Source organism: Panthera leo, chromosome A3 (genome assembly GCF_018350215.1).
Source record: "Panthera leo isolate Ple1 chromosome A3, P.leo_Ple1_pat1.1, whole genome shotgun sequence".
In the NCBI taxonomy this organism is placed as follows: Eukaryota; Metazoa; Chordata; class Mammalia; order Carnivora; family Felidae; genus Panthera; species Panthera leo.
This window is the reverse complement of record NC_056681.1, coordinates 79,251,272-79,271,520: the sequence shown is the minus strand read 5'-3', so window position 1 is coordinate 79,271,520 and position 20,249 is coordinate 79,251,272. Positions and strand designations below refer to the sequence as shown.

General features: G+C 38.8%; 1 protein-coding gene and 1 non-coding gene across 3 annotated transcripts in view; both read left to right on the top strand.

Moving 5' to 3' along the window:
- USP34 (ubiquitin specific peptidase 34) overlaps positions 1-20,249 on the top strand; it is a 248,353-nt gene that overhangs the window by 24,953 nt on the left and 203,151 nt on the right. For both annotated transcript variants that reach the window (XM_042932359.1, XM_042932358.1), the window contains exon 2: positions 15,612-15,699. In XM_042932359.1, coding sequence (XP_042788293.1) covers positions 15,612-15,699 — 88 coding nt within the window. The remainder of the gene's footprint in view (positions 1-15,611; positions 15,700-20,249) is intronic.
- Positions 16,536-16,679, top strand: LOC122216789. Its single transcript, XR_006201117.1, has one exon. It is a non-coding gene; the product is annotated as a U4 spliceosomal RNA (small nuclear RNA).

The following is a 20,249-nucleotide window of genomic DNA, read 5'->3' as shown; positions in this document are numbered from 1 at the left end:
GAATTCGCCTCAATTCTGACACTATATCATGAGATAGTCTCAGATTCTATAGGTAAAGGGCTCAGTCCCAGAAGACTGCCCTCCACTTCAGATGCCACTTGCAAGCCCAGGTTGTTATCTTCTTACCTGTTGGTTGTAATCCCAAAGCTCCCATGACCCCCTCCTTGGTTTCGATTAATTAGCTAGAACAGCTCACGGAACTCAGAAAACCTATTAACTCACCAGATTACCGATATTAAAGGATATGAATCAACAGTCAGATGAAGAGAGACATAGGGTGAGGTCTTAAACAAAGGATTTTCTGCCCTTGTGGAGCTTGGGCCACAGCATAGTGGAATGTATGAGCGTTCTGGTTCCCCAGTGAGGAAGCTCTCTCTGAACCATGCTCTCTCTTGGGTTTTTATGGAGACTTCGTTGCATGGGCACGATTCATTAACCACTGGCCATTGGTGATTAATTCCATCTCTAGCCTCTTTCCCTTCCCTGGAAATCAGGAGGGTGGGACTGAAAGTTCCAATAATTTTTTCATGGTTCCTTCCCCTGGAAAATAACCCCCAAAAGTTACCTTCATTATTATAAACCCAGTTGTGATGGAAAAGGATTTGTTACGAAAAAAAGACACCCATTTCATCGGTATGGCTTGGAAGTATTTTCAGAAACTGAGGACAAGAGACCAAAAACTACAGGGGCGCCTGGGTGACTCAGTCAGGTAAGCATCTGACTCTTGATCTTGGCTAAGGCCATGGTCTCATGGTTCTTGAGATCAAACCCCACATCCTGCTCTGCACTCTGCTTGGGATTCTCTCTCCACTCTTCTCTGCCCCTCATCTGTGCGCGTGTGTGTGTGCTCTCAAAAGAGAAAAAAAAAAAAAAAACAACCCAGATACTATAATAAAAGATGCTCCCATTACTTTGGAAAAATCTCAGGAAATTTCAAGGGTTTTGGGAGCTGTGAGCCAGGAACTGTGGATGAAGACTAAATATATTTGGGAAATACATTTTGGTCATCTGAGTGGCCAAAATACATATTTCTTATAAATTACAGTATTGCAGTGACCTTTCTTATGTTGAGGTACATTTCTTCTGTCCCTAATTTGTTGAGTTTCTGTCATGATGTTGAATTTTTATCAAAATTTTTTTTTGCATCTATTGAGATCCTAAGGTTTATATCTTTTGTTCTGTCTATATCATGTATTGTATTTATTGATTTGTGTATATGTTGAGCCATGTTAGCATCCCAGGGATGAATCCTACTTAATCATGGTGTATGATCCTTTTAATGTGATATTGAACTTGGTTTGCTAGTATTTTGTTGAAAAATTTTGCATCTGTGTTCATTAGGTTATTGGACTGTATTTTCCTTCTCTTGTATATATAGTTTTTAAGTTTATTTCTTTTGAGAGAGAGCATGAGTGGGAGTTGGGGGGAGGGGCAGAGGAGTGGGAGAAGCAAGAATCCCAGGCAAGCTCCGTGCTGTCAGCGTGGAGCTTAGTGCAGGGCTCGAACCTACGAACCGTGAGATCATGACCTGAGCTGAAAACAGTCAGATGCTTAACTGGCTGAGCCACCCAGATGCCCCCCTCTTGTAGTGCCTTTGTCTGGCTTTGGTATAATGGTAAATTTGGGAGTGTTTTCTGTTAAATTCTTGAAATTTAAGAGTTTGAAAAGGTTTGGTGTTAATTCTTTAAATGTTTGGTAGAATTGACCAGTGAAAGCATCTGGTGCTGGACTTTTCTTTGTAGGGAAGTTTTTGGATCACTGATTCAATCCATTTACTCATTATTTAAAAAAAAAACAAAAATTTTTTTTTTAATGTTTATTTTTGGGAGAAGAGAGAGTGTGAGCGGGGAAGGGGCAGAGAGGAGAGGGAGACACAGAAACAAAAAGCAGGCTCCAGGCTCTCAGCTGTCAGCCCAACGTGGGGCTCAAACTCAGAACTATGAGATCATCATCTGAGCCTAAGTCGGACATTCAACTGACTGAGCCACCCAGGCACCCCTGCTTGCTCATTATTAATCTTTTCAGTTTTTTTTGTTATTTCTTCATGATTCATTCTTGGTCGGTTGTATGTTCCTAGAATTTATCCATTTTTCTAGATTGAACAATGTTGATTTATAATTGTTCATAGTAGTCTTTTATTCTTTGTGTTTGATATCAGTTACAGTATCTTAGTTGTCTGCCTCTTCCATTTTTGATTTTGATTTTTTTTTTTTTAGTCTAAGGTCTATTTTTTAAAACTAAAAAAACAGTTGTTAGTGTCATTTATTGTTCCTGTTATTTTTCTAGTCTTTATTTCATTTATTTCTGATCTCACCTTTGTTATTTCCTTCCTTCTGCTACCTTTGGGCTTAGTTTGTTCCTTTTTTAGTTTCTTTAGGTGTACAGTTAGGTTGTTTGAAAAAAAAAATTTTATGTTTATTTTGAGAGCACACCCAAGAGTGGGGAAGGGGCAGTGACAGGGAGAGAATCCCAAGCAGGCTCCATGCTGTCAGCGTGGAGCCTGATGCAGGGCTCAATCCCACGAACCATGAGATCATGACCTGAGCTGAAACCGAGAGTCAGTTGCTTAACTGACTCATCCACTTGGCACCCTTTTCTTTCCTTCTTTCTTTCTTTCTTTCTTTCTTTTCTTTCTTTCTTTCTGTCTGTCTGTCTTTCTGTCTTTCTGTCTTTCTGTCTTTCTTTCTTTTGTATGTATGTATGTAGGTATTTATTTTTAGTATGATTTGTTGACAGATTGGTTTCCATACAACACCCAGTGCTCATCCCAATAAGTGCCTTCTTCAATGCCCATCACCCACTTTCCCCTCTCCCCCACCCCCTATCAACCCTCAGTTTGTTCTCAGTATCCAAGAGTCTCTTATGGTTTGCCTTCTTTTTCTTAATGTAGCATTTCTCACTGTAAGTTTTTCTCTTAGGACTTGTTCTGCTGCATGTAAGTTTCAGTATGTTGTATTTCCATTTTTGTTTGGAGATACTTTTTAAAAATATTTTTTTTTTTTTTTGAGAGAGAGAGAGCGCACATTGGGGGAAGAGCAGATAGGGAGACAGAGGATCTGAAGCAGGCTCTGCACTGACAGCACTGAACCTAATGTAGGGCTTGAACCCACGAATTGTGAGATCATGACCTGAACCGAAATCAGATGCTTAACCAACTGAGCTACCCATGTATTCCTTCACTGCTGTTTCTTTAAATAAAGTATTGCCCCATTTTCCCTCTCTTCTCCTTCTGGGACTTTGCCAAAAATGCATAGATTGTTTCTTTTAATGTATACTTCCCATAGGCTTTTTTCATTTCTTCTGAATGTATCATTTCAAAATGACCTGCCCCTATTCTTCACAGATTCTTTCTTCTACTTGATCAAGTCTACCGTTGCTTTTATTGCATTTTTGTTTCATTCGTTGTATTCAGTTCCACAATTTGTTTCTTTTTTTTATAATTTCTATGTCTTTTTTAAGACATCTCACTTTTGGGGGCACCTGGGTGGGTGGTTCTGTTGGTTAAGCATCTGGCTCTTGATTTCAGCTCAGGTCATGATTTCATGGTTCGTGTGATTGAGCCCCACGTTGGGCTCTGTGCTGACAGTGCCTCTTTCTGTGTTTCCTTAAAACAACTGTTTTGAATTCTTTATCAGATAGATTGGAGATCTCTATTTCTTTGGGATTGGTTACTGGAAAATTAATTGTTTATTTGGTGGTTTAATGTTTCCTTGTTTCATGTTCCTTGAAGTTTTGAGTTGCCCTTTTTGCATTTGACAAGACGTCACCTCCGGTTTTTAATGACTAGCTTCAGGAGAGACATACCTTCTGTTAGCCTTGTTAGGAATTCTGAAGTTTTTTCAGACCTTTGCTGTGGATATGCCTGTTCCTCATTTCTTATTTTCTCTTGGAGGGGATTTTTAAGTTTGTATGCCTTCTCTTGATCATGCAAAGCTGAATCAAGTGTGACTGCCTCTTACTTGCTTTCTGTAGGGCAGTGCTGAATTCTCAGGTTTGTATGCTTTCTCATAGTTCAGAAGAGACGGGATAGCTTTTTGCACTTTCTTACCAGCCATCTATAGATGCTTGCAATATGTCCTTAGGGGTGAACACAGGGAGCCAGCCACAGGGTGAGAGTGTATGTTTGTGGGTGAGGTGTGTGGAGAGTTGGGGCTGCCCATTTACCAGGTGGCGGCATCTTCAGACAAGGCAACTTGTGAGTGGGCTTCCTGATGAAGTCTGCATTGCAGTTAGTAGGATCCATATCCCATTTTATGTTCTTTGAGAGTCCTGCTGTTCTTCCAGCCACTCCCCTCCTCCCTAGTTATGTTGTGAATGTCAATATTCTGGGTGGGGTAAGAATGAAAATGCACAACTGGGGAAGCTGGGTGCTCACTTACATGCTCTCATTTTCCCCCACGGGAGAAATCACAGATTAAGAACATCGCTCTTGGCACTATACTGTGGAGACTAGAGGGAAAGAATGTTCCAGGTACAGTGAAACTGTTTCTTTTACCCTTTTCAGTGTGTTCAGTTTTGGATTTATTTTTGTTCCAGTGCTGTGTGGGAACTTCCCTGGACTCCCAGACTTAACACAAAGCCACTGTTGTTCATAGGTGATAGTCAAAATCAGTGTTCTTTGAGGAAGATGGTAGAAAACTCCTGTTTTGCTGTTTTGATGCCATCACTCTTCACTGACATGCTTTATGCCAACCATACTTAGGTTTGTCTTTTGTATAGTTACATTAAAGTGCAAATAAATTTCATGTACTGTTTGTATTTGGGATTTTTTTCATTTAGCGTATGGTTATAAACTATTGTTTTTTAGTGTACTGGTAGTCTTTTGACTTTTATTGCTGAATAGAATTCCTTATGGAGATTTCTCTCTACGTGTATAAATTGATCAACTCTTTGAACACTCAGTTCATTTCTAGTTTGAGGCTCTCTGAATAATTTGTTTTTGTTCATTTTACTTTTTGTGTTTTGTTGGGTGACCTACCTGTTCTAATTCTATAGATTCTAGCTACTCTGCAGTTTGCAGGCACTGATGTCTCGCTCTCTTTTTTAAAGTATGTAATTCTTTCATTCCTGTTTCCATTTTTTAAAAAAAATTTACTTATTTTGTGGGAGAGAGAGCACAGGAGGGGTGGGGAGAGAGAGAGAGAGAGAGAGAGAGAGAGAGGAGGGAGGGAGGGAGGGAGAGAGGGAGAGGGGCAGAGAGAGAATCCCAAGTAGGCTATGCATTATCGGTGCAGAGACTGATGCAGGGCTTGATCTCAAGAACCGTGACCTGAGTTGAAATCTAGAGTCAGATGCCTGAGTAAGCCAGCCAGGCGCCCCAATCAGTGGCTTCTTTTAAACTGCAGTCTGAGTTTCCCTATCTTTTTTTTTTTTTTTTATTAACAATGTTTTTAATTGTAAAAAACAAAAGTTACTATCACAACCATTTTTTAAATTAAATGTTATTTTAAATGTTATTTTTGAGAGAGAGAGCATGAGCAGGGGATAGGCAGATAGAGAGGGAGACAGAGGATCCAAAGTAGGCTCCATGCTGACAGCAGAGAGCCTGATGTGGGACTTGAACTCATGAGATCATGATCTGAGCTGAAGTCTGATGCTTAACCCACTGAGGCACCTAGGTCCCCCCTTTTCCTCCCCCATTACAACCATTTTTTTTTTTAATTTTTTTTTTTTAACGTTTTATTTATTTTTGAGACAGGGAGAGACAGAGCATGAACAGGGGAGGGTCAGAGAGAGGGAGACACAGAATCTGAAACAGGCTCCAGGCTCTGAGCTGTCAGCACAGAGCCCAACGCGGGGCTCGAACTTACAGACCGCGAGATCATGACCTGAGTCGAACTTGGCCGCTTAACCGACTGAGCCACCTAGGCGCCCCTCCCATTACAACCATTTTTAAGTGTATAGTTCGGTAGTGTTAAGAATATTGTCATTGTTGTGCAACAGATCTCTAGAACTTTTTCATGTTGAAAGCTGACTCATTTCCCTGACAGCCACCATTCTACTTTGTTTCTATGAATTTGCCTACACAAGATATCTCATTTAAGCAGAATAATAATCATAAAGTATTTGTCTTCTTGCAACTGCCTTAGCATAATATCCTCAAAGTTCATTCATGTCGTAGTGTGTGATTTCCTTCCTTTTTAAGGCTGAGTAATATTCCTGTGTATATATACACTTATTTTGTTTATTCATCTGTTGGACATCTGGGTTGCTTCTACCTTTTGCCTGTTGTGAATTGCTATGAAGATAGGTATACAAGTATCTCTTTGAGATTCAGTTTTCAATTCTTTTTTAAAAATATTTATTTTGAGAGAGCGTGAGAGATTTTAGTGCATGCTTGACCATGAACAGGGGAGGATCAGAGAGAGAGGAAGAGAAAGAATCCTAAGCACTCCCTGCACTGTCAGCAGAGTCGGATGTGGGGCTTAATGTCATGAACTATGAGGTCCTGAACTGAGCTGAAACCAAGATAAGGATGTTTAACTGAGCCACCCAGGTGCCCCTCAATTTTTTAAAATATATACACTTAGAAATGGGATTTCTGGATCATAAGTAATTGTGTGTTTAATTTTTTTTTTTTTTTGTTTAAGTAATCTTGACACCCAATGTGGGGCTCAAACTCGGCCCCACAAAGAGTTGTGGAAAAGCAAAAAGTTGTATGGTGAAGCAAAGAGTTGTATGCTTCACCCACCAATGGAGGTAGCCAGGCACCCCCTATGTTTTTTGTTTTGTTTTCTTTTTGTTTTTTGAGTAACTACTGTTTTTCATAGCAGTTATACCATTTTACATTCCTGGTAACTGCACAGTGGTTTTGGTACATCCTTGCCATACTTGTTATTATTTTTTGTAAATAGTAGCCAACCTAATTGGTATGAAGTGATATTTCATTGTGGTTTTGATTTGTGTACTTAGGTTTGAGATCAGAGTGTTGATTTTTCAGACTTTTTTCTTTTTCAAAATTGTTTTGGTTGTTTGGGATCCCTTGAAATTCCATATGAACTTTAGGGTGGAACTTTTTATTTTTGCAAGAAAACTGTGCTCCTCACCCCATTATTGGGACTGTGATAGGGATTGTATTGTATTGACTTTGGGCAATGTTGACATTTAACAATGTTAAATCTTCCAATTCATGAATGTGAGATTTCTATTTATTTGTCACTAATTTCTTTCAGTGATGTGATTTTCAGTTTACAAGTCTTGTAGCTCTTTGGTTAGGTTTATTCCTAAGACCTTTATTTTTTTTTTATTTTTGAAGTTTATTTATTTTGAGAGAGAGCACGTGAGCGGGGGAAGGACAGAGAGAGGGGGAGAGAGAGAATGCCAAGCAGGCTTGGTGTTACCAGCATAGAGCCCAACATGGGCTTGATTCCAGGAACCAGGAGATCATGACCTGAGCTGAAATCAAGTCAGATGCTTAACTGACTGAGCCACCCAGGTGCCCCATAAGTCTTTTATTCTTTTGATACTATTATAAATGCAATTGTGTTCTTAATTTTCTCTTCTGATTGTTCATTTTTGCTGTATAGCAATGCAACAGATTTTTGTATGTTGACTTTGTGTCTTGTTACTTTACTGAATTCATTTATTCTAACAGTTTTTTTGGTGGACTTTTCAGAGTTTCCTCCATGTAAGATTATGTAATCTGTGAACAAGTGGTAATTTTACTTCTTTCTTTCCAGTTTCTTCTTGCCTAATTGCTTTGGCTAAAACTTTCAATACTGTGTTGAAAGGAATTTGTGAAAGTTTGGCTACTTTGTCTTGCTCCCCATCTTAGAGGAGGTTTCAGTCTTTGACCATTGAGTATGATGTTAGCTCTCTGGCTGGAGAGCTCTAGTTTGTCTGGCCCTAATACCATGTCCTTCCCTTCCCTTACTGGTTATGGGGTAGATATAATGGAATGAATTGGAAAGCTTGTGTTGGTGAACTGTTAGGCTGCTAGGTGGGCCTTAGCGGGGAGGACAGGTGTCTGACTACACATAGGCTTTTTCCACAAGGTATGTCATCTGTGTTTTGTGTTATGGAGAGATAGGATTGTTGCAGCCATTCTGATCCCTGTGTTTGCAGGCTGCGGAAGGAAAACTGGCATTGTGTACTATGGTTTCTTTTTACCTGGTCAGGTGGTTGACCCTTTAGTGTTGTAATATAGTTCCTTACAGGTTTCTTCTTTTATTTTTTAATGGCTTAGGTACCTTTTCTTGGGTTTTTTTTTTTTTTTTTTTGGTTCTCAGAATCTTTCTACAGAAGAGCAAAGTTAAACACTAAGTTTCTGGCAAGAGGATTAAAATCCTTCTTTCTTTTAAAAAAATTAAAAAAAAATTTTTTTTTAAATTTTAGAATGCATACAAGTTGGGAAGGAGCAGAGGGAGAGAGAGTGAATCTTAAGCAGACTCCATGCTGAGCACAGAGCCTGATTCAGGTCTCGATCCCAAGACCATGAGATCATGACCTGAGCCGAAATCAAGAGTTGGATAGTTAACTGACTGAGCCACCCAGGCGCCCGAGAATCCTACTTCCTGAGAGCCCTCCACCCCTTCTCCTCTTTTCCATCTGTATCATTGCTTCAGTTCATGGGGTTGGAGGGCTTGCTATTGAAATCTACAAACCAAGAGGTTGTTTTTAGTAGTTGCCTTATCTCTTTCCCCAATATATTTTATTCTGTAATGGATTTGTTGTCAGAAACTTCTCCCTGATGGATGGTGTATGTTTGGCTTGCAGGATATCAAGTGTTGTTACCTTGTTAGGCTTTTGTTTGGCATATACTTCTGCCTTATGCCTTTTCCTTATCTTCCTGGTCAAAAGGATTGTTTTTACCTGTCTTGGTCCAGCTAGTATTACTGGAGAAGAATATTTCAACCTCCTGCTTGGACTACCAGAATTTCTGGAGCTGAGTAGGGGAAAAGTGCCATAGGCTCAACACTGAATATATAGTTTGATCTAGAACAAGGTATTCTCTTTTTAGACAAAAATTAAGCTCATACACAATTAGAGGAATAATATTAATAAAAATGTAACATTCTTACTGGTTTTTAGGGGATTTCCCCCCTTCATATTAATGTTTTACAGTGATTGATGCAAGCTCTCGTATGATTAAAGAGAAGACCCTGGGGTGTTGGTTGTGTGGGGGAAATAAATAGAAGATCCTATTAGTACATGAAGAAACTATAATAAAGCTGACAGTCTTAAGAAATGCCTTAGGGGCTCCTGTGTGACTCGGTTGAGCATCTGACTTCAGCTCAGGTCATGATCTCACTGTTCGTGGTGTTCAAGCCCCACATTGGTCTCTGAGCTGACAGCTTGGAGCCTGCTTTAGATTCTCTGTCTCCTCTGTCTCTGTCTCTCTCTCTGTCTCTCTGTCTCTCTCTGTCTCTCTCTGTCTCTTTCTCTGTCCCTCCCCTGCTCGTGCGCTCTCTCAAAAATAAACAAACATTAAAAAAAAAAAAAAAAAAAGAAATGCCTTCTTGTGCATATAGTGATTGGTTTGTTGCCTTCATGGACCCCTCTGTTTTCTAGTTTGTAAAGCTGTGTGGACAAGGTGAAGTAGGTGTGAAGTCATTAAGGTGATGGATTCACGAGAATGGTTATGTTCAGTTTTTAATTTTGGGGGGAAATCATTATTAGAATTGAATACCCTCAGGCCTCTTTATATCAAAAGATGAAGCATTATATCTGCAGAATATTGACTGACACTGGTTTGATGCAAATGCCAATGGGGATTTAACTGTGCTAGTATTTTTAAAATTTTAAATCAGACAGTTACTTTTTTTTATCAGTGGTCTGGCCATAAAGTTTCATAGGTTTTGAATAGTTTGCTCCTAACCTTGTTTTATTGTTGTTAGCTTTCTTCTTCTTTTTTAAGATTTTATTTTTAACTAATCTCAGCACCCAATGTGGGGTTCGAATTCATGACTCCCAAGATCAAGAGTCACATGTTCCACAAACTGACCCAGCCAGGCGCCCCAGCCTTATTATTCCTTAGGGCAAGATTTTGTATCACATGAGTCTTCTCAGGAATGCTTATGTGACATACTAGGAAATGCTTGTACAGAGACATATACATGTTTTCAATATGACACTCATGGCTTTCAGCTGCATGGTTTCCCGAACTAGATCTTTCTGGTTCAGCATCTCCAGAGAGACAACATAATTGTTTGGAGAGTGTGTGGTGTGTGTGTATGTCTGTGTGTGTGTGTATGAAGGGGGAATTGAGGGGATGTCTTAACTGCTTCTTAATAAGATTTTATTTATTTATTTGAATTTTTTTTTAATTTTTTTTTTTATTTTTGAGACAAAGAGACAGCATGAGCAGGGGAAGGGCAGAGAGAGAGAGGGAGATACAGAATCCGAAGCATGCTCCAGGTTCTGAGCTGTCAGCACAGAGCCCGACGTGGGGCTCGAACTCACCGACTGTGAGATCATGACCTGAGCTGAAGTCAGACGCTTAACCTACTGAGCCACCCGGGCGCCCCTTCTTTAATAAGATTTTAATATCTTTTAGCTCAACCTGTATTCCTGCTATCAGAGGTATTCCATGTTTCCAATTCCTGAGCTTTTCTGAGGTTTCACGGGAAAAAAATTAGCCTATTTCTCTTCCTCAGTCTCTGGTTGGTTTTACTAATAAGGGTGGTTTTACTAATAAGTCAGGTGTCCTCTTCTTACACGTTTAGTTGTTTTTGCCCTTGCATGTTAGTTTTCTTTTGTTGTTTTAGAGTTTTGGGGAGGAAGTGGAAGGAAAAGGGTATGTTGAATCTGGCATATTTAACTGGAAAAAATTATGAAAATAGGTTAGACCCATTAAAAAAAAACCCTAATAGTTAGATATACATGTGCTTGCCAAATTTAATGTCTGTTAATATTTTATATTGGCTTTCGTAAAAAAAAAAATAAAAATTGATACAGCTAAAAGTACTTCTTGCCTATCCTTGTATCTTTTTACCCAGATGGGACCTTTCTCTTGATGAGGATGTGTATCATTACAGTGTATGTAATTATTCTGTAATTGTACATGAGTCCATACAAGACAGTTGGTTAAAAGTTAACAAATGGTATTATACTGTATCCTTTTACAAGTTTATCATTAATCATTTTGAATTTGTATGCTAGACATTTTGATGCATAGAGATTTGGTTTATTAACCTAAATACCCCTTTACTTAAAATTTTAATGTTTAATTTTGAGAGAGAGAGAGAGAGAGAGACAGAGAGACAGAGAGAGAGAGAGACAGGGTATGAGTGGGAGAGGGGCAGATGAAAGAGGGAGACACTGAATCTGAAGCAGGCTCCAGGCTCTGAGTTGTCAGCACAGAGCCCCATGCAGGGATCGAACCCACGAGCCATGTGATCATGGCCCGAGCTGAAGTTGGATGCCCAGCTGACTGAGCTGCCCAGGCGCCCATACCCCTTTACTTCTAATAGATAGTACTTTTCATTTTACTCATTTGTTTGGGTTCTTCTATTACTCAACTAAAACTAGTCTTAATTTTAATTTTAATTAATTTATTTATGTATTTATTTATTGTTTTTGAGAGAGAGAGAGAGAGAGAGAGCGTGAGTGGGGGAACGGCAGAGAGAGAGAGGGAAACACAGAATCTGAAGCAGGCTCCAGGCTCTGAGCTGTCAGCACAGAGCCCGATGTGGGGCTCAGACCCACAGACTGTGAGAGTATGACCTGAGCCAAAGTCAGCCACCCAGGCATGACTTATATTTTTAAAAAGACTCCCTTCCTCCAGTTAAAGTTTTGCCTTACAGTATATTTTTGCAAACTGCCCAAGAATAAGGAATACATATGGTTGATATTTAAACTTTAATGTCAGTCCTGAAATAGGTATAGTATGAATGCTGTTTATAAGAAATATCTTCTGGGGCGCTTGACTGGCTCAGTTGGTAGAGTATGCAACTCTTGATCTTGGTGTTGTGAGCTTGAGCACCACATTAGGCATAGAGATTACTTAAAAAATAAAATAAAAATATAGGGGTGCCTGGGTGGCTCAGTCGGTTGGTTTAATGTCCTTTGGTTTTGGCTCAGGTCATGAACTCACGGTTTGTGTGTTCGAGCCCTGGGTTGAGCTCTGCACTGATGATGTGAAGCCTGCTTGGGCTCCTCTATCACCCTTTCTTCCCCTCTCTCTGCCCCTCCGCCACTTGTTTGTTCTCTTTCTCTTTCACAAAATAAATAAATTTTAAAAACCTTAATAATAAAATTTTAAGAAAAAAATTAAGTTCTGGATAATGGGCCCTTGTTCCTTTTTTGTTTTTATTTATTTTTAAAAAGATTTTTATTTTATTTTTTAAAGTTTATTTATTTATATGGGGGGAAAGGCAGAGAGAGAGAGGGAGAGAGAGAATCCCAAGCAGGCGCCTCGCTGTCAGCACAGAGCCTGCTGTGGGGCTTGATCCCACCAACAGAAAGATCATGACCTGAGCTGAAATGAAGAGTTGGACACTCGACCAACTGAGCCACCCAATCGCCCTGAAGTTTTTTAATTTTTTTATTTATTTTTATTTTTTTATTTTTATGTTTGTATATTTTTGATTGAGAGAGAGAGAGAACAAATGGGGGAGGAGCAGAGAGAGAGAGAGAGGGAGACAAAGAATCTGAAGCGGGCTCCAGACTCCGAGCTGTCAGCATAGCCTGATGCGGGGCTTGAACCCACAAAGTCATGTGAGGTCATGACCTGAGCCTAAGTCAGACGCTTAACCACTGAGCCACCCAGGTGCCCCATGATTTTTTTATTGTTAGGAAATCTTGGTATCCAACCACTCTGTGAGTGGTACTCACACTCATCACCCCAAGATCAAGAGTCATGTGGTCCACTGAGTGAGCCAGCCAGGCACTCCTGTTTTAATTTTAATTAAATAATATGTGCCTTATTTGAAATGTCATATAGTTTTGCCAGGCTTGTAACAAAACTCAGCAGTCTCTACCAGCAGTCCTACTTTTTCTCTCCTAGAGGTAATTACTTTCTGTTTTATCTGATTTTTCCCCCTAGATTTTACTTTCCTGTGTAATAAGATTATATTGTTACATGTTAATAGGTATTTTCAACTGTTGACTTGCTCCTATGAAAGATTTGTTGGTCTGTTTATGTCCGTTTATGGAAGAATTAGCATTTTTTAAAAATATTTTTTTTGTTTATTTTTGAGAGAGTGCAAGTCGGGGAGAGCAGAGAGAGGGTGATAGAGGATCCAAAGTGGGCTCTGTGCTGACAGCAGAGAGCCTGATGCGGGGCTTGAACTCATGAATGGTGAGATCATGACCTGAGCTGAAGTCACATGCTTAACCAACTGAGCCACCCTGACACCCCAAAGAATTAGCCTTTTTACCCTTGCCACCTCTTTCCAATTGTTTTAGAATTAGTATTGTGTATTTATATTATTAGGATCACGTAAATACTCTTGAGCACAGTATTATACTGTAGTTACATTTCTTGTACAGTGTCTTTCATTCCTGTAATTAGTAGTTGTCAATTTGTATGCATGAGTTTGTCTGCCCCTGCAAGCTTGAGATGTTTTAAAAATCTTTAAGAGACTAAATTACATGTAAAGTATATGTTTAATCCCCTCCCCTCTGAACCATCTTACCTAAAGTCCTTTTATTATTTCTTTTAAAAAATTTTTTAATGTTTTATTTTGAGAGAGCGCGCGAGCACGAGCAGGAGAGGGGCAGAGAAAGGGAGAGAAAGCATCCCAAGCAGGCTTTGTGCTGCCAGTGCAGAGCCCAGTGCGAGGCTTGAACCCAGGAACCATGAATCGAGTCGTATGCTTAACCGACTAAGCCACCCAGGCATCCCGGTCTTTTTATTCTCTTGATCCTATTTGAACTAGTATCCTTGGGATTTGTGCACAGTAGTCTGTCTTGGATCTCCCTTCACGTCATCCTGGGGATTCTCTTTGAACATGAACTTGGAGTGGCTGGAAGGCTCTGTCATTTGAGCTATTGACTCTTGATTTCAGCTTAGGTCACAATCTCAAGGTTCTTGAGTTTGAGCCTCGTGTTGGGCTCCTCCTCCTCCATGACAGTGCAAGACGTGAGTATAGTGGAGTCTGCTTGGGATTCTCTCTCACTGTCTCCCCTTCTCCCCCTTTCTCTGTCCCTCCTGTGCACAGATACTCTCTCAAAATAAATAAACAAATATGAGCTTCTTTACACATAGTGCTTTCGTTTCTTTTTCTTTCTCTTTTTAATTTCTGAACTCTTAACACCAGGTTTTTGCTTACAGATCACTTACTTAGAGACTCTCTTCCTGACTTCTTCATTCTGCGGTGGGTTATGCTTATATTTGATACACAGTACTCTACTTGGTTTCTTCTTGGCATTTATCACAATATGTGTGAGTAGTTTTACTTACTCATTCACCTCTTTTTGTCCTTACTCTTCATCACTTGACTAAGTTCCATAAAGTGGGGATTGTTACCATTTCATTTACCGTCGGATATTTACTACTGAGGGTATACAGTACTCAAAAAATATATGAATGTATGACTTTTAGATACAGTGAAGACTTAAATGCTGAGGGTGATATTATCTTGTTGGACTTTGTCTAGAATGGAGTTGGCAAACCGTGGCCCAGTGTACCACATCTTGTCAGCTGCTTGTTTTTGTAACATGGCTGATGCTTCTTTGTTTACACATGGTCTGTGGCTCCTTTCAAAATACTGTGGCAGAGCTGCTTAGTTGTGAAAGAGACTGTATGGCCTGCAAAGTCTAAAATATTTGCTTTCTCACCCATTAAAGAAAAGTTTGCTGACTTCAGTCTTACACAGTTAAACATTTTACATTAGAACATTGATTTGGACCATTAGGCAAACTGTAGTTTTTGAAAACACTTTTCCCTTCTGGATTTAACTTTGGATTCCTTTTATAGTTGTATATACTGTATATGAAATGCCAGTATGTTAGTCAAGGTCCATTCAGGGGCTTGAAGAAGCAATTTATTAAAGAGAAGTACTTATACAAATGTTAGAGATTTAAAGAATGAATGGGACCAGGAGGACAACCAGAGATGATGAGGAAGGCGACGATGAAGATGAATGACAACAACTATGATAACTGAGGAAGCAGCTCTTCCCTGAAGCCTGGGGAAACAAAGGAGGAGGGTTGTCAGAATCTAAGAGTCACTCAGAGTCACTTAGAAGTGGGCCCTGTGAAGGAAGCTCAGATTTAAAGTTAAGAGATGCTACTTGGCTATTTCTTGTACCTCTGAGAGGAGTACCATGAGATTGGTTCTTGGAAGCTGCCCTTTGGAATCAGTGCTGCTTCTGAGTGACTAACATTTCGTGGTCTCCTCCTGCCTTCTAGTCTTTTAGTGCCATGCAGGCAGTGGAGGAAGATCTTAACAGGAAGCCAGCTGGAGATGAAAAATATAGCTTGCAGAGTTCCAGCCCCATCATCACAAAGCATAGAACAGAAGGTGGATTTGAAGTAGAGAGACAACATTAGAATAACTGGCAAAGTGTCTTCTCCCTCACTCCTTCAATACATCTGTTAAAAATATCTGAAATATTTGCACTTGTAAATCTAGGTTTTTTGTTTTTTTTTGGTAAGTATTGTCTTTAATACTGGTTTAACATTATTTATTCCTAATTTTAAAAAGTATTTTTTCTACTTTATTTCAGTATCAGATATAGAAGGTGGTGATGGACTGCAGCTCAGAAAGGAACATACTCTCAAAATATTTGCTTATATCAATTCCTGGACACAGAGGTATGCATCTTTAAGTACTTTAAAGACTAACTTTGTGAGTTGTACTTTAAATTGGCATTGGTTGTCATGAAATTTACTTTTTAGGATGTTCGATTGTATACCTTTGGTCAGTAAGTGACAATTGATCGATATTTATTAAATCTTCTTCCCTTCTTAAACATGAGGCCACTGATGGTTTTATTTTTAAAACATGAGAATAAAAATCAGGTTCTTTAACTCCTCTTTCATTATTTAGAAATAGAGTGAATGAAATTCTAACAATTATTTTGAGAGATAAAAGAATTTTTATGGCATAGATTGAGACCTATAACAAAATTAATCTGTTAAAAAAATCAGTTCTATGGTAGTGGACACTTTGACCCTTGTGGAGGCCACTTCTTATTTGTTCCGTTTGCATAATAAATAGGTGTATTAGTCCAATTTTTAAGAAATACATATATTGAGAATATATATAGAATCAAAATTTGTAACAGGAATTTGAAAATTCCTGTTCTCTCAACATGATGTTAGTCTGTCATGGCTAAAGATTCTTTTTTACTTGTTTGCCTGTCCCATTAGTCCTAAAATTTTTATGGGTAGAAAAAAATTTTTTTCTTATGGGTAAAGAATGTTTGAAGCTTTGTGTGCAATGATTAGTGAACATGTTAAATGCAGCTAACGTAAATAAATGTCCTGAGGTTCACAGTCGAGCTGATCATAGAGTTTATCTTCAAATAGCATTTGCTCTAGGTAATAATCCCTTTTTCTTATGTTTTTTCCTTCTTTGTCAGTAAAATTGGTACACATATTTGTAATACAAAAGATTAAGATTGTAGTTATTTAAAACTTAAATGCCAAGCTTTGCACAGTGGCAGTATTGTAGCCAGTGAGGTTTATCTGAGGCGTGATTATGGCTGATTGAAAACTTACATGCCATCATTATTGGTGTCTCTTTTCTGAGTCTCAGCCAGCTGATTTACTTTTGGCTAAGTTTAGGAATGGTTGCCAACACCTCTGTTCCTTTCCTTATGGGTAGAGTAAATGATTGGATATTTCCTAATACTAATGTTAACGATTTAAAATTAACGTTAGTAGTCCAAAGGATTTGCTGAGTAATGTTGCATTTGAGTTATAATTTTGGATGTATTTGCTGTAACTACAGTGAGGTGGCAGTGTGCTATGCCACTAAGTAAAGTGAAATTCAGAGAAATGATTTTCATGTTTCACCTCTAGCTATTGGTGGTGCTGGGTGGAAGTTACATTTTCCATTCTTAGTTCACTTTTATCATTGATGTATACTCTTAATCCTTAGATCAGGAATTTTTAACCTAGAGTATGTGGATGGGAATGAAATTACAAAGGAAGTATTGATGTATATAATTTTAGCCATAACTTGTAGGTTTTATTATAATATCAAAGGATGTTTGTCCCCAGACTACAGAGATCCTCTTAACTTTTATCTCTTCTTGTTCTAGACTATAGTGGTTAAGAGTGTGGCTGTGGAACCAGGTTGATGTGGCTTTGAGTCTTTTTTTTTTTTATAAAAAAATTTTTTTTTAATCTTTATTTATTTTTGAGGGAGAGAGAGAGAGAGAGTGTGAGCAGGGGAGGAGCAGAGAGGGAGACACAGAATCCGAAGCAGGCTCCAGGCCCCAAGCTGTCAGCACAGAGCCTGACACAGGGCTTGAACTCAGGAACCGTGAGATCATGACCTAAGCCGAAGTTGGATGCTCAACCTACTGAGCCACTCAGGTGCCCCTTGAGTCTTTCTTTATCACCTGTTTACTAGATAATTATGACAGATTAGTTAGCTTGTAAGTAAGTTCTTAATTCCTTACTGTGGAATGAGAATAATAATAATAAAGGTACTACTATCTTAGGTTGTAAAGAGAGTGCTAAGCCTAGTATCTGACAAAAGATCTTTTTTGTTTTGTTTTATTTATTTTGAGAGAGTGCAAGTGGGGGAGGTGTGGAGGGGGCAGAGAGAGAGGGAGAGTGTAAGAATCCCAAGCAGGCCCTGCACTGTCAGCACAGAGCTGGTTGCGGGGCTTGAACTCATGAACTTTGAGATCATGACCTGAGTCAAAATTAAGAGTTGGTTGCTTAACCAACTAAGCTACCCAGGTGCCCCTCTGATAAAAGATCTTAATAAACACCTATTTTAATTAAAATTGTTAAAATTTAGTTTAGCAAATGATATACATTGAATGTTATATAAACTAAAGTTTGAAAAGCTGAACTAGAAAATAATTTCTAACATCTAAAATTCTGTTCACATATTGGTAAGTATGAACAGTTTTTTTTTAAAAGTTTTTTTTTTAACTTTTTTTTTAACGTTTTATTTATTTTTGAGACAGAGAGAGACAGAGCATGAACGGGGGAGGGGCAGAGAGAGAGAAAGAGACACAGAATCGGAAGCAGGCTGCAGGCTCCGAGCCATCAGCCCAGAGCCTGATGCAGGGCTCGAACTCAGGGACCGCGAGATCGTGACCTGAGCTGAAGTCGGACACTTAACCGACTGAGCCACCCAGGCGCCCCAAGTATGAACAGTTTTTAGCTGGTAGTAAAAAATACCCAAAAGTAGAATGTTAAAGTCTTCATTGTTCGTGCTAAGGAAGAGAGGATTGATAATATAATACCCAGGTGGATCACAGTATTTTGTGATAAAAAGTTTTGCCTAGTCTCTTCTTGTCCCTCCCACCCACCGCAGTCTTTTTCTTTTCTTTCTCATTTTTTTCTTTTTTTTAATGTTTGTTTATTTTAGAGAGAGAGAGAGAGAGAGAGAGCGCGCGCGCGCGCAAGCGGGGGAGGGGCAGGGAGAGAGGGTGACACAGAATCCTAAGCAGGCTCCGGGCTCCGAGCTGTCAGCACAGAGCCTGACGTGGGGCTCGAACTCATGACCTGCGAGATCATGACCTGAATGGAAGTCAGACACTTAACCGACTGAGCTACCCAGGCGCCTCACCACAGTCTTTTTCTTAGGCATGAGAAAATATTGTTGCCTAGATTAAGATGATGGTTCTTGTGGGTGATAAACAGCAATTAATAAGGCACAGTTAATCTTCAAAAGAGATTGTTAACTTGGAGACCCATGATTATGGTAGTCCGTAAATGTACCTTAGCACACTATTGAACCCGTGACATATCATACAAAATGTTCCTAATAGGTTTTCTGGGAGAAAAGTACTATTAATACCCTTCATAAGATTATCAGTGACCAAGAATCATTATTTTAATATATTGACTAGAATATAGGTAAAGGAGTATGTTCACATTAAAAATAGTGTATTGATAAGAATTACAGCTGTATTAATATTTTGTATTTTTCCTCCTATCTTCCTATTTAAGTAAACATTGTAAACTTTGAGAAAATAGAGAATCAACGTGTAAAACAAAAAGGCAGGCTACTACCCACAGTAACAACTGGTAATATTTTTGGTATAGCTCTGGCATGAACTTGTGAACTATACAGTTTAAAATTTTACAAAATATGATTTTATTACATTTATGTTTTAGAGTCTGATTATAGTTGACTGTGTATGAAAAATCAGTCTCTCCATGTCATCAGGTATTATCTGTCATCATTTTAAAAAAATTGTTTTAATATATTTAAAAAATGTTTATTTTTGAGAAGAGAGAGACAGAGCATGAGCAGGGGAGGGGCAGAGAGAAAGGAAGACATAGAATCCGAAACAGGCTCCAGGCTCCAGGCTCCAAGCTGTCCGCACAGAGTCTGATACGGGGCTCAAACCCACGAACCATGAGATCATGATCTGAGCCGTAGTCAGTGCTTAACCACCTGAGCCACCCAGACACCCCCATCATCATTTTAATTGTGTGTAGCAGTTGTATAACTGACATCTTTCATTTTGTCTGTAAGATCAGGGAAATTGTATATGTTAGTTTAAAAAGTTATTATTTATTTTATTATTGCAACTGGGAATGGAATGGGAGGAAGACTAATTCAAAGTAGGCAGAGAAGATTAAGACAATAAATTGAAGAATACAAGTTAAGAAAAGAGCATATAAAGGTCTGAAAGTAATACCATGGATGATAAAAGCATTGGCTGATAACAACGGTGCCTATTTTTTTTTTTTTTTTGGACTTGTTTAGAACTTACCACAAAACAGGCTTAGGTTTCTGTCTTGTAAATTCCACATTCCTTACCAGACATTCAAGGCTCTTACTGTTTCCTACAAAGTCTACTTTTAAATTTTATTTCATGTTTTCTCTCCTGAAAGAATTCTGGGTACCAGCAAGGGTGAGGTTCTATCGGTTTTTTTATTTTCAGGCTAAAAATTGTGTCTTTCATACCTGCCATTTGTGGTTGATAAATGTTTGAGGATGTTGCTTTTATTTTTTCATTGTTTTAGTAAACTTTTATGTTTTTAAGTAAATTCTACACCCAGCATGGGGCTTCAACTTGTGATCACGAGATCAAGAGTCGCATACTCTTTTGACTGAGCCAGCCAACTGCCTCAGTAAACTTTAAAAACAGTTTTAGAAGCTGTTGCTTTTGAATAGATGAGTGTATGTTCTACACTCTTTAAGGCTCTATGTTTTCTTTTGG